Genomic DNA, 14,691 nt, shown 5'->3' with positions numbered 1-14,691 from the left:
AATGTTTTTTATTAGATTTTTTTTTAAACGAAAGATTAGAAATATGCAAGCACACCATGCTCGCCAGAGCATGAGAAATGGTTCAATGCACCATGCGACCGAGGTCTGATGAGGCTTAGCTCATACCAGCACTGCTAAGGTCATATGACTGATACAGTGGGATTCTCATTTTTAAATGTCAAGTTGGCAGCCAGTGTGAGAGCATCAGCACATGGTACCCTGCTCTTTGTTGACGAGACCTTCAGCCTTTTTAATGTATTAGTGGTACAATGTTTTCTGTACCATTTTAATATTGGGTCTGTTTTGACTTGACTAGTTATGATTAGTTTTCTCTCCTCAGACTGAGACTTACCATTAACTTTGGAGCTTAGTGCCAAGGGAGTATTGACACTGCCAACAAGCTGACCAGAAATATAAAATAATTTCCCATGTTCTAGTTTCTCATGTCATACCTCTAGGCATTCCTGGTGTTGTACAAATCTTTCCTTAGGTTGTCCAATTGACTAACTAGATTGTTGTAGCTGTAACCCTCCGGGAACCGAACCTGAATATTTGATTAGTATCCTAATGTTAGCGAATGGAATCTGTGTAGTGGTTAGTATTTATGCTCCACATCACACCCCATTTACACCCTGCATTTGCCCTGTACCCAACAGCTGTGATAGCATGGCATTCTAAACACAGGCCTCAGATTTCCTTTCAATTACACCTGGTATTAAAATATACTCCGGATTGTCTGGATTTTGCCACCTCAGGTATTTAATAAAATATGTAGTCTGTTCATGTGGTATTGGGCTGGAATGTAAATGTTGTTTTTTCCAAAGGTTCGTTATTTTATGATTTCAGTTTAAATGTGACTGTAGTATACTCTTGGCTTGACTGAGGGCAGAGAAAACCATTGGATATGCCCTTAAAGATGTTGATGTTTAGGGCCTTAGAAAAGCAATTATCTTCAGTATAAAGCAGATTATTTTGAGGCATGTGAGCAAAAATAATTATAATGAAGTTCTCAGACATTATAATAACACAAATAATACCTTCCCAAATAATGGGGTCTTTTTGTATTGTAAACAGCAGGAAAGTAAAGCTTCAGCCTTAATGCCAAACGCTGTATGCATCGTGCCAAGATGATTAACCAACTTGGTGGGAATTGTAGTATAGCTTTTAAGTACTGTTTCCTTAAGACGTTTGGCTAAATACTGTTTAACAGTGCTTAGCATACCGGTTAATTCTGTGCCACAATAGCCTAATACGTTGATAGATATGGGTAGTTATGTGGTGTGATTTTGACAATGTAGGCTGTTAAAATCTTTAAACATAACACTATGCCAGATGTCCTTTATCCAAGTCAATGATCTGCCGTTGTCCTTGGTCTTTTAACATTCAGAAGTTTAAAGAGTGAGGCAGAGTTTAAATAGAGCAGGAATAATTTTAGGTGGCAGAGTTTAAATAAAAAGGGATCATTTTAGGCAGAGCACTAAAATGATAAATATGCTCCGTCTGGCCTTATGACATCACGCCGGGCTGAGATCGGATCACCATCCCGTCTCATCCACATCTGAAAGTAGTCAGGCTTACATTCCCATCATCCTGTGCATTGACTCCATTGTAGGATTAACAAACAAATCTGCACACAGTTCACATTTATAATCCCAATGTGTACGGGGTTTCGGTTGTCCTCTTTATCTTTTGTCTGCAGGACTCGGACAACCCAGACCTGCGTGACCGTGGCTACATCTACTGGCGCCTGCTCTCCACTGACCCCGTGGCTGCCAAGGAGGTGGTGCTGGCCGAGAAGCCCCTGATCTCGGAGGAGACGGACCTGATTGAGCCCACCCTGCTGGAGGAGCTCATCTGCCACATCGGCACGCTGGCCTCCGTCTACCACAAGCCCCCCAGCGCCTTCGTGGAGGGCAGTCGCGGCGTGATGCACAAAAGGCTGCCCGCCCGCACTGGATCGTTAGTCTCTGTCATTCCGTCTCACACACTGTCGTTTTTTGTTTGGTGCTTAGAGAATTGGGAGCAGTTTAGGCGTGGCATGAACCCAATCTTAACTTGGTGTGTAGGATACTTTCCCCTGTTTCCAACATACATCAATCAGCATACTGCACAGACCTGTCATTAATGCCGTTTAAATTTTGTTCTGTTTAAATGTTGTTTTCCTTGGATTTAATGTGCTTTAAGCAGGTTTGGCTCATTGGTTTATTGAATCAGTACTTCCATGTAAATTAGCTTGGCTCTAGGCCAGTAGTTAGTGTTTCTCTTTCTCACAAAATATTTCATTTTAGAATTGAAACTGCTGAAAAGCTATTTAATAACCGTTTTGTCTGACTCGCTCGTCTCCTTCCCCCAGAGGAGAGAGTACCGAGAGCCCAGATGTGGGCACTATTGCCGGGGGCTCTGGAACTGAGACGGCCCCCTCTATCATCCCCTCCCAGGGGGACCTGTTGGGGGACCTGCTCAACCTTGACCTGGCCCCCCCCACCACCACCGGGCCCCCACCCCCCACCTCTGGTATGCAGATGGGGGGCATGGATCTGCTGGGTGGAGGTCTGGACAGCCTGGTAGGTTCCCCCATGCCGCCACGCCATGCTTCTGGCCTGGTCCCGGTCAAACGGTCTCCGCAAACAATAGAATAATAGATTTTTCATTTTGTCTTTGTTTAATGCCACCTGCAGATGGGGGATGAGTCTGAACCGGTAACTACCGTGCAGCTCAGCTATGGCGGTGCATCGCTTCATCATTAGCATAAAAGCTCCCTCATTGCTGTGTCCACCAGTGTTTTCACACATCTTCAGCATTGTTTCTCTGTGCTTCATGCATCCTGACTTGTTACATGTCAATGAATACACCCACCATGACCACTGTATTCATCATGCTTCCATCAGCCCCACATTCCACCGCGGACGGGCACTCCCCAGTCACCCCGGGCCCTGTCGCCCATCTACACCCACACTGACTACACCTGCTGTGACTACAGTCACACTGACAGCCCCCCTGACCACAGCCCCCCTGCTGAGGTTGGTTCAGGGCCATCGCTAGAAGCTGCTAAACAGCCTATACCCTGTGACCCTGTGACCTCTCACCGTCCCTCAGCACTTTGATGGATCAGCTCTAGTCTAGAAGTATTTTTGTAGTTTATTTCTGGCCTTGTAGGCCTTTGTAGATCATCTTGTTTTTGTTAGTTCGTCCTGATTATTCCCAGGAAATTGCTGCACATAAGAATCTGTTGTTAGTGTACTTACCCAGTAAACTAAATAAACATTGCTTTTGTTTTAGTTGATTTGAAATCCCTTAGTTTTGCTAGCTGTGTTTTGTTTCTTTTTTGAACACAGTACTCAAAGCCCCATTCATTTGCACTGACCTCTTCATTTAATGTTTGAGTACCAGCATGATGTGTTTTCGGACTGAATTATCAGTGAAAACCACCTTTTGAAAACTGTCCATTCTGTTGGAAAACAGTTGGCTTTAACAGTTTCAAAAGTATGTGTAAATGAGACTTAATATATGATGCTCTTGGCCCTTTGAACTGTGTTCTACTGTCTCGGCTGTCTTCTCCCTCCCCCAGTCTAAACCATACTTTCTCAAAAGTTAAGGAACATGGCTATGTTAGCAGGTCCTCATCACCTCCCTGCCTCAGCCTTGCTCTAGCGTCTCCCTCAATGTGCTGTGATATAACATTTTGATGTTCTGTAACCTCCCGTCTTTCTGCCCTCAGCTTGGAGGAGATATTGGGGGTAGTGCTGCGGTGAGTCCACTTGGTTGTTTAAACATTCGTTTTCAAGACGCAGATTCTAGTTGTCCAGTTCTTATTGTAACATGGTCTTGGTTCCACAGATGGGGGCTGGTTTTGGGGCTGTTCCTGCTGTGATGCCAGCCTCTCTCAACGCCCCTATGGGAGGTGGTCTGGGTGACCTGTTTGACCTGGGAGGTGGTGTTGGCATGCCGTTGGGAGCATACATTCCTCCCAAGACCGTGAGTCTCCATTTTGTGTGTGTGTGTGTGGTCTTGTAGCTAGCAGTTATGTAATCAGTTGGCAAAATACAGCCTTTGAGGACTTTTATTTGGATGGCAGGAAGGTGGGTGGGTAGTTAAAAATAAACTCAAGGCTTCTATCTGAAACTTGATAAGTATGTTAATTTATAAAGGCCTACACATGAAATAACTTCAGTTTTTGACTCGCCACATTTTTTTGACTTTTGACAAAGGTACTGGTCCCCCAAAAAACATACCTGTGCTGGATTTTATATCCCAGTTTTGACCTGGATTCCAAATGATTGGACATCCCTTAGTTAAATGTATAGCTGCTGGGCCTAGATGTTCCTAGATGGCCATGCTGAGTAGTTGTAGTGGCATTCCTCTGTTGATGACCTCTGTCCTCAGGTGTGGCTTCCAGCCATGAAGGCTAAAGGTCTAGAGATCTCTGGGACCTTTGCCCGGCGTGCTGGAGTCATCCAGATGGAGCTGACCCTCACCAACAAGGCCATGAGCGTCATGACTGACTTCGCCATCCAATTCAACAGGAACAGGTGAGAGGAACCCCCGCAAACACTAGCAATTTCAAGCGTGAATAGGGTTTCTTCTTGGTTTATGATTCTGACAAGCACTCTTCTCTCTAGTTTTGGACTAGCCCCTGCTGGGCCTCTCCAGGTCCTCTCTCCTCTTAGCCCAAACCAGACGATTGAAGTCAGCCTCCCTCTCAGCACTGTCGGGCCAGTCATGAAGATGGAGCCTCTCAACAACCTGCAGGTAAACTGCATAGTCCGTGGTATCGGATCTTACTGAAGACCAGGTTAATGCAGACACATTCGGGTGGGGGGTTTCTGGGGGATTGTCTTCCTCACATCTGATTACGATTCTGTCAGGTTGCTATTGAAATGTCTGTTACATAAAGAAAGGGTAAAGTATGTCAATGAATTCGGAACTGTGATGATTGGTTGAGTGAGACAGTGTTTGTTGATCGGAGCTGTCCTCTGATGACATGGTGGGGATTGAAGGAGCGGGGAGCGTTACGCTACCTGTCTCTGTACGCTACCTGCCTATGTAGCCAACTGTCTCTTTCTCATGTTACCGGATGGAAACACTGCTCTCATTTCTACTAAACTATTAGGTTCATACAGGCCAGGTGCGCTTCATATGGCCTCAGGCTGAGAAGGTGCCCACAAAACAACAGAGTTCTTGTGTTTTGTATTATTTTTATCAGTTAGGCTAGGGTTTCAATCTTTTGTGAGTCAGAAGTACAAACCCGATTCCAAAAAAGTTGGGACACTGTACAAATTGTAAGTAAAAAAGGAATGGAATAATTGACAAATCTCAAACTTATATTTAATTCAGAATAGAATATCGATAACATATCGAATGTTGAAAGTGAGACATTTAATAATGTCATGCCAAATATTGGCTCATTTTGGATTTCATGAGAGATACACATTCCAAAAAAGTTGGGACAGGTAGCAATAAGAGGCCAGAAAAGTTAAATGTACAGATAAGGAACCGCTGAAGGACCAATTTGCAACTTTATTATGTCAATTGGCAATATGATTGGGTATAAAAAGAGCCTCTCAGAGTTGCAGTGTCTCTCAGAAGTCAAGATGGGCAGATGATCACCAATTTCCCCAATGCTGCGGCGAAAAATAGTGGAGCAATATCAGAAAGGAGTTTCTCAGAGAAAAATTGCAAAGAGTTTGAAGTTCTCATCATCTACAGTGCATAATATCACCCAAAGATTCACAGAATCTGTAACAATCTCTGTGCGTAAGGGTCAAGGCCGGAAAACCATACTGGATGTCCGTGATCTTCGGGCCCTCAGACGGCACTGCATCACATTCAGGAATGATACTGTAATGGAAATCCCAACATGGGCTCAGGAATACTTCCAGAAAACATTGTCGGTGAACACAATCCACTGTGCCATTCGCCGTTGCTGGCTAAAACTCTATAGGTCAAAAAAGAAGCCGTATCTAAACAGGATCCAGAAGCGCAGGTGTTTTCTCTGGCCCAAGGATAATTTAAAATGGACTGTGGCAAAGTGGAAAAGTGTTCTGTGGTCAGACGAATCAAAATTTGAAGTTCATTTTGGAACACTGGGACGCCATGTCATCCTGACTAAAGAGGACAAGGACAACCCAAGTTGTTATCAGCGCTCAGTTCAGAAGCCTGCATCTCTGATGGTATGGGGTTGCATGAGTGCGTGTGGCATGGGCAGCCTACACATCTGTAAAGGCACCATCAATGCTGACAGTTATATCCAAGTTCTAGAACAACATATGCTCCCATCCAGATGTTGTCTCTTTCAGGGAAGACCTTGCATTTTCCAACATGACCATGCCAGACCACATACTGCATCAATTACAATTTCACGGCTGCATAGAAGAAGGATCCGGGTACAGAAATGGCCAGCCTGCAGTCCTTTCACCCATAGAAAACATTTGGCGCATCATAAAGAGGACAGTTGAGCAACTAGAAGCCTGTATTAGACAAGAATGGGACAACATTCCGATTCATAAACTTGAGCTACTTGTCTCCTCAGTCCCCAGACGTTTGCAGTCTGTTATAAAAAGAAGAGGGGATGCTACAGTGGTAAACATGGCCTTGTCCCAACTTTTTGGAGATATGTTGATTTCATGATTTTTAAAATCAACTTATTTTCCCCTTAAAGTGATACATTTTCTCAGTTTAAACATTTGATATGTCATCTATGTTGTATTCTGAATAAAATATTGAAATTTGAAACTTCCACATCATTGCATTCTGTTTTTATTCACAATTGTACAGTGTCCCAACTTTTTTGGAATCGGTTTTGTAGAATAAGCCAGGTATAATTTCCAAATTGTACTGTGCATTATAATTGTTTTTCAGTCTTTTTCAGTCATGCAGTTAGCCATGTTAGCTAGTACTTTTGATTGGTAGCTAGTCTAGCCAGCTATCTAAACTTCTAGGAACTGCAAACACATGCCCAGAGGTGCACATATATCCCATTGATTCTTTTCGTAATATATTTTTAGCCAGTTTCACCAATGTCATAGTTGCATGGTGTAAGTCCAGACAGAGTCAGTGGGGTGCAGGAAATAGCTTTTTACACTTTATTCTACCCCATGGTAAAATGTGCTGAAATTGCAAGAAACATTAAAATAAATTCAATTTGCACTGCGGCAAATTGAATCAACCTGGCTGAAATGTATTGAACAGACAATTTTCTCCCAATGGCATAATTTGTACAATTGCAGAACTTGCAAGAAATTAACTTTTTAAACTAAAATGTCAAGCAGGGGCACTAAAATATTTAGCTGGAAGTGCTGCCTCCCCAACCCCCGCTGCTGTGTCTTATGTTTGTGCCAACCTACAGTTCTTTTCAGCAGGGGCTCTCCGTCTTCCAAAACTTTGCCGCACCGTGGAGCATAAAATGCCTGAAAGTAGATATCTTTAGAAATGTATGTTAGGAAAGCAAGGAATAAGGACAGCGCAGCTTTCCTGCAGTATGTTCACACAGCCTGGGCCATCAGACAGGCACTCGGTCCGCAAAGCGTAAATTCTCCTTCATCCATTATTCAGAGTTCCTACTGTCATCCCCCACCCACTTGCCGCAGGCTCAAGTCAACCTCTCTGTCCTGATCACTCCTCTATAGAGCACTCCAGTCAATATGCTGACCACTCCACCGCTCTACAGACGTAGTAGACTGTGGCGTCGACCCAAATGACGTCTCGTTCCCTTAATAGTGCCTCATTGGTCCCTGGTCAAAATCAGTACACTATAAAGGGATTAGGGAGCCATTTGGGCTGCCTCCTATGTTCGTTTCAATGAAGATTTAGTTAAATGGCCTTTTAGGGTTCATCTGCTCCAAAGAATGATCTCCTTTTCATAGAGAAACAGAAAGGATGGAAAGAGGAGAGGAATTAAAGCTGCCTGAAGGAAAACAGGGCTCAGATAAATGGAGGGGAGAGCCTGTTGTAGAAGAGAATGTAGCGGATGCTGTCAGGAGTGTCATCTAGAGGACCATAGCCTATAATAACCCCACTCATGTCCTGCTGTGTCTTACCACTTAAAAACATGGCGTCTCATATTGGCCACTTTATCTCTCCATCCATCTCCCTTCTATGTAATCACTTTCACAGGTGGCAGTAAAGAACAACATTGACGTCTTCTACTTCAGCTGCCAATACCCCATCAGCATGCTGTTTGTGGAGGATGGAAAGATGGGTGAGTGGACTACTCAGTGAATCAGTGTGTGGCTGTCTCCTTTAAATTGTCTCAAACCGCGCTGACGTCAACTTGCAACCATTACCTCAGTCTCTGGAAGTGTGCGTGCCCGCAAGACTGTCTAGCAGGCCTGGGTCAAATACCATGGCATATGTCTTTCTATGTTCTTAATTCCATCAAGTGTTTTGAATTTTGCATTTGAAAAGATAGACCAGTTCTACTTTTATTAATTGACAATTTCAAATAATGTTTATGTATTTGCAAATATGCCAGTTATGTATTTTTACTCATTTAGTATTTGAATCAGTGGGTCATATTTTAAAATATAACGACATAAACAAAGCACTGCATTAAAGCAGCATAAGAAGGTAAAAGACACAATGTGAGATCTTTAACATAGTTTCAACAAAGGATTGTCCGAAAACATAAACGGGTCATTTTCATTTGCTCTTTTTCTCTTTTCCAGCATCTATTTTCTATGTGCCAATTAGGGTAGAAAACAAGAATGAGACAAGAAAGAAACATTTGTCTAATGGGATAGTCACTAAATTGCACCCCATGACAAATTTCTTTCAGGAAACCTGTTTAACAAATGCCATATTTGGAGTTATTGATGGACTTTTCATTAATCTAGTTAATTGAGCTCACTTTCTCAATCATCAAGGTCAACTAGGGGTAAATGAGCTACCATTTGCAACATGATTTGTTTGGAGTTTTCTGAGAATTTGTCCTGGTTATTGTACCCCCACACTTGGAATGGTGTCTAAGATTGTACAACACTACCCATGCCTGAAGATTTTGAGGGAAATGTAAAAAGTGAAATGTATCTTGTAGTAGAAAAGCCCCTTCCTGCCAGGACACCCATAAATGGTTTGATGTCTGACGTAACTGATTATAAGCAAAGATTTAATAATTGCTATTGTCCAGTTACTTTAAATTTGCCTGATGTTTCAGACTGTACTTTCTGCTATGTTCATTTTACAGTGCCGGCATTGCAAAACCATAGCCGCCTTTATGTTCTCACCCTTTCCTTTTGTCCTAAGAAGCCAATGTTTTCTCCCACTAAATGCAGTGCTACTGTACTCATCCTTGTCAACTGGTCAACACCAATATCTTGGCCAGCTTAATTGTGGAAAACATGACTCTGCAGTTCCTCTCGAATTGGACCTTTCAGTGTTATACTGGCTTGCAAGGGATTTAAAGTTCACCATATTGGGGAAAACCTCTCCAATACATAAGATATTGGACCACTACAAGAGTTCCAGCAATGTAAAAATTGTGGCCACAGATAATTCAAGAATCATGGTGGCTGTCTTTGTTAATTTTGAGTCAGTCAAGAGAACAGCGAGGTAATGAAGAGGAAATTATGCATCCTGTGAGTTCCTCTGATTTGGATCATTTCTCCATTCCTTAGCATGAGGTGTTTTCTTCATACACTGTAGCTCACCATTAAAGATGACCTTAAAGTTTTGCTCTAAAGTCGATTACATTTTCAATGCAGAAGACAATTCGGGCACACTGCTTGTTCCCCAACACTCAGCGTGAAACGTACCTTCTCAGTCCTTCCCAACTAGGAGATTGCCACAGATTGTTCACATCAAATATTGTGGCCCCCAAATACATACTTCCATGTTTCAGGGAGTTTTGAACCTCAGCATTGTCCTTCATAACTGTGGTGAAAAACCCCACAGAAGAAACTGAGAAACAAACACCTAGCTTATTACCAGGAGAAAAAGCTTTTCCAAGTATCCTCCATCCTGGATCTGCTGCGGAGTGTACCACCTTCAGGGCAGAAATAAAAAACGTTGCCCATAAATTCACCATGTATGAGGATGAAACTCTGTGTGTGTCATCCACTGAACTTCTTGAAAGCCCTCTGGATAAATCTTTTGGCTTCATAGATCAGTCATGCACAGTTCCTAAGCATTAACAAGGTTAGAGGTACCTCTCCGCATCTCATCTTCCACCATCTTCACTTCTGAAAGACTAATACTGGCCACTGTAGACCACTACATACTGTCGGATGGATTATTTCAAACCCTCATGTTTCAAATCTGTAATGCAACAGTTCTGCTCCGCCACAGTGATTTGAGGTGAATGTCTGAATATTTTAATTGAAACAAGGTAAATTAAGCTACTTATAGTAAAAGATCAACTTGCACACAACACAGTAAATTGTAATCATAGCAGTTTTTAAAGTTTATCTACAAAATGTGTCCATAACAACAATGAAATAGAGACTTTTGAAATGGAGACAAACAAATATGGTCTACAATTTCCAAAACAATTGTCTTGTGTTGGTAAATGTGGACCACCTTTTTGTGCAAAGTTTTAAGTTTGTGATGTACAAAATAGATCAACTGGAATACACTAAAAATATATACGTGCCAAAACAAAAAGCACTTTCAAATACATTCAGCTAGTAATGTTGACACCTGATACAAGTGAATTGAAATGCACGGAATGCATTATTGACCTTGGTCTTCCATCTTGTCATGCGTTTGCTCTCAGATTACACATCTGTGACTTCGGGTCCAATTGATCCTGTTGTTCAGTTCCCACCGTTTGATTCTGTCCCTGGTAATGTGGTGGTTGTGTCTGTGCCCCTGTGGAGTCTCCAGATGGGACAACCAGCAGGGCTGCTGCCGGAGGCGGGGAGCTAATGCTCCGGATCCTAGAGAAGCAGCAGGGACAGCGCTGTTCAGCCCAGCGTCCAACTGTTTTAGATTTCATCTTTTATTTCCATTTGCTCTCTTCCTCTGCCTCTTTCTTGCTTGTTTTTTTTCTTTCTTTTGTTTCTTGTTCCTTCCCACAGCCGTAACTCCTTCTTTGTGTCTTCCCACAGAGCGACAGGTGTTCCTGGCCACATGGAAGGACATTCCTAATGAGAACGAGTCTCAGTTCCAGATCAAAGACTGTCATCTTAACTCAGGTGAGATAGACAAAGATAAAGTAGGGATTGGCGGTACCAAAGTAGTGGGTAATGTGCCTGTCTACTTTGTTAATGAGTGAAGACAGCTTGGCATCGGGAGGTGGGGGTAGGAGCGTCTGCTAAATGACTAAAATGCATGTTGAGGAGCTGTGAAAACAAACTGGAGCTCAGACAGGTCGTGGTTGTATCTAATGGATGTATTTACTTAAATAACGGATGGCCTTATTTACATGTGATCATTTTCTTTAATACAAGAATGACAACCGCTAGTTCTTAGCTAAAAGACTTACAGCATATAGTATATTGACCTGAATAGAATTTAGCATGGGAAAACTATAGCGTGACCTCCCTGTAGTGTGACATTGAGAGGATCATATTGTGGGCAAGTAAGCAATATGTCTTTGTGATGCAGGTAGTTTCAACAAGAGTAACTTTAATTAAATAGTTACTGTTTTGAATGAAAAGGCAAGGGCTTAGTTCGACAGTGGCTTAGTTTCCTCAGTGCTCTGCAGATGAATAAATTCGTAGACCATGAAAAGAATTGTGTTCTAGGAAGATTGAAAGAACTGTGAGGACTAGACCTAGGGTGTAAATAGGAATGCTAAGAACTGACTGATATGGACTTGAAGGTAAAAGACCCAGACCTCCGTCTGTAACCTGCCCTGAGCAGATGATGAATGAAAAAATGTCATTTATTTATTTCACTTCAGTAAATAAATAGAAATCAAGCGTTATCTCCAGCGCTATGCAGTCTTGAGTGTGTTTGGTAACTGCTTTTCTAATCTTCTCTGTTTGATGGTCAGGACGTTTATACATGACTGCCTTATATAAAACATGAACTAGTGCCTGGCCCTTCTAGATGGCAGTGTCTCCCAGCCATCTGTAGCATATGACCAGACACTGTTATTGCATATAACAAAAGCATGGACCCATTCTGGTTGTAATTAGTGCCATCCTAAGGCCCTTCAAAGTTGAATAGTAATATAGCTGATGGACCCGCTCTGTACTTGGAGACATTTCAAATGGAGCCGTCATATTGCCCCAGTGTGATGCAGTTTCCAGTAGGCATAGCGGGTGTGCCAGTCGTTTCATGCAGTGTTTTACAGTCATTAATATCATTCCTCTCAAACACTTGTCTGCTGGCGAGTTTTAAAACATGAACTGTATTAACATTTTGATGAGCGAGAATATTGTGGTTAAGGGCTGTTCTCTAAACAGATGCTGCCAGCAACAAGCTGCAGGCGAGCAACATCTTCACCATAGCCAAGCGCACTGTGGAAGGCCAGGACATGCTCTACATGTCCATCAAACTGTCCAATGGCATCTGGGTGCTGGCGGAGCTCCGGGTCCAGACGGGAAACCCCAACTACACGGTGAGTACAGAGGATGGTTGGGGAACAACGGGAGGAGCCGTTGACAGGTGCTGCTGTGGGGCTGCGCACCGCTTGTTGCCATTCAGCATGTCCACGCTTGTACTTTTTGATTTGTAAAGTGCTTATCACACACCCAAGGTGCGGATGAGGACAAATCTATGCATTTATATGTAATATAGCAATACAATCCAAAACACAGGACATTATAAGCAGGTAACAAAGGTATTTGTGGTTGTCCAGACCCACACAACACAAGAAAAGTATGAACAAAAGTCATTTAAAGCTTTTCTGAACAACTCCGTCTTTTAGCTGTGCCTTTAACAAGGCCAAAGACTCTATAGCGCCCTGTCTCCCACACCCAAGCCCTGTCACCCATAGTTTGTCTGCTGAGGGGCTGCTGAAGGGAGATGGACCGGGAGGGCAGGATAAGGTCAGACAAAGGTCAGACAGGGGTAATTGGATGCTATGGTGATTTGTGGGTTTATGAGGCCCAAAGTCTGTGTCCTTCCACGGCAGAGCACCCACTCATGTATCTACTGCATTCTGGCCAAGCTGACGTGGCTGGTCTCTTAGTGTTTCGGTGACGTTGGACGCACCGCGGCTTTAGCTCTTCGTGTTGGTTTCAGATTTTTGTCGGTTTGTCTGCCACCAGGTGGCGGCACTGAGTTGTCTTGACTGAAACAGAATGTCAACAAAGTGGTTGCCTGTCTGTCTGTGGGTGTACGAAGAGGAAAGGAACGCATAAGAATAACCTGAGTGACATCATAGAGGGACAGACACAGAGAATGGGACTGAATGGGGATGAGTACTGCTTTAGCATCAGTGGACGTATAGTCGGATTGAAGACACGGAGATTGAAAGGCAGTTTAAGGGGCGCTAAAGTCATGGACTAATGACGAGGACGTTGGAGTGATAGGTGATCGATAGCAGAGTGTCTAGAGTAGGACTGGGTACTTATGACTGAGTCTCCATCATCGGTCCTCACGAAGCTTGGGCTGGATCAGTCCCTCATGTGTATATGTGGTGTGTGGTTCCTGTTATGAGGTTTAGCTGTGGGCCAGGACACTGGGCTGGATCAGTCCCTCATGTGTATATGTGGTGTGTGGTTCCTGGTATGAGGTTTAGCTGTGGGCCAGGACACTGGGCTGGATCAGTCCCTCATGTGTATATGTGGTGTGTGGTTCCTGGTATGAGGTTTAGCTGTGGGCCAGGACACTGGGCTGGATCAGTCCCTCATGTGTATATGTGGTGTGTGGTTCCTGGTATGAGGTTTAGCTGTGGGCCAGGACACTGGGCTGGATCAGTCCACAGTCGTGACCTTGATTTGACTCCTCAGCCAGCCTCATTAGTCAACATGCGTTAGGATCATGTTTTTATTCATGAACTACAGGCATTTACTGTCCTCGTGGTTCCTCAACTCGGATAAGTCTATTTATGTTAATCTGTCATAGTCCATTTGTCTTTTGTTTGCTCTCACTTGGCGACAAAACACTAGCCTGTAGTTTCACATTTAAAAGTTAATATTCTGTTGATTCATACCCATATTATGTTGTTGACTCAACCTATCTGTCATATAACCTATAAGTCATTTCATAGAAATCTGTAAAGCCCTGGGCAGTTTTCTCTAAGCCTCTGGATTTGTCTTTCTGTTTTTCAAAGGAAAGGGTTTTCAGGCTCATATGAAATGACTCAACTGAGGTGTTTGATCAATCACTGACTGTGTTTTGATATCATGTCTAGTCATTTGTTGTTTTGCTCTTTTGATTGTTGTCTTGTTTTTGTTTTTGGGTCTGCCTTGTGCTATTTCTCCTTTGTGCAGGATTTGGAGGTTTGTTATGTTTTTATTACATTTTTTCTGCTTACATCGTTCTGCCTGGATTCACCCTCTGCCGTCCGTCCTGGCTGTTTTCGCCTGTCTGTCCCAGTCTATTCCTCTCTACAGATGGTCACATCAAGTCTTTGTATCCAAAACTTTAGATTCTAACATGCTGCATGTACTCTTGCTCTCTGTTCTTCTTCTGCTCTATAGATCTGAGGCTCTCTCGCTATGACAAGTGAAAGTCAACCTAACAACCTTGTGTTGAGTGCTTATTTTTAGCCTGAGAAAAGAATAATAGATTTTCCTCAGCCTGTGAGCAGATTGTACCTCTCCCTTTGGAAAGGCAGTGAAAATTTAAGACTGCAAGTAT

The 14,691-nt window shown here is 43.1% G+C and overlaps 1 protein-coding gene across 7 annotated transcripts in view; it reads left to right on the top strand.

The window, feature by feature from the left end:
• Positions 1-14,691, top strand: part of ap1b1 (adaptor related protein complex 1 subunit beta 1) — a 32,736-nt gene that overhangs the window by 14,837 nt on the left and 3,208 nt on the right. For 3 of the 7 annotated variants that reach the window (XM_010898861.5, XM_010898864.5, XM_034296421.1), the window contains exons 13-24: positions 1,700-1,959; positions 2,354-2,564; positions 2,679-2,699; positions 2,889-3,020; positions 3,719-3,748; positions 3,838-3,975; positions 4,384-4,529; positions 4,620-4,749; positions 8,113-8,197; positions 11,043-11,129; positions 12,348-12,502; positions 14,322-14,330. In XM_010898861.5, coding sequence (XP_010897163.2) covers positions 1,700-1,959; positions 2,354-2,564; positions 2,679-2,699; positions 2,889-3,020; positions 3,719-3,748; positions 3,838-3,975; positions 4,384-4,529; positions 4,620-4,749; positions 8,113-8,197; positions 11,043-11,129; positions 12,348-12,502; positions 14,322-14,330 — 1,404 coding nt within the window. The remainder of the gene's footprint in view (positions 1-1,699; positions 1,960-2,353; positions 2,565-2,678; positions 2,700-2,888; positions 3,021-3,718; positions 3,749-3,837; positions 3,976-4,383; positions 4,530-4,619; positions 4,750-8,112; positions 8,198-11,042; positions 11,130-12,347; positions 12,503-14,321; positions 14,331-14,691) is intronic. The other 4 variants (XM_010898862.5, XM_010898865.5, XM_010898866.5 and 1 more) reach the window with 4 other exon arrangements.

The sequence above is a fragment of the Esox lucius genome, chromosome 13, assembly GCF_011004845.1.
Source record: "Esox lucius isolate fEsoLuc1 chromosome 13, fEsoLuc1.pri, whole genome shotgun sequence".
NCBI lineage: Eukaryota > Metazoa > Chordata > Actinopteri > Esociformes > Esocidae > Esox > Esox lucius.
The sequence above is the reverse complement of the archived record's forward strand: the minus strand, read 5'-3'. Positions and strand labels throughout refer to the sequence as shown.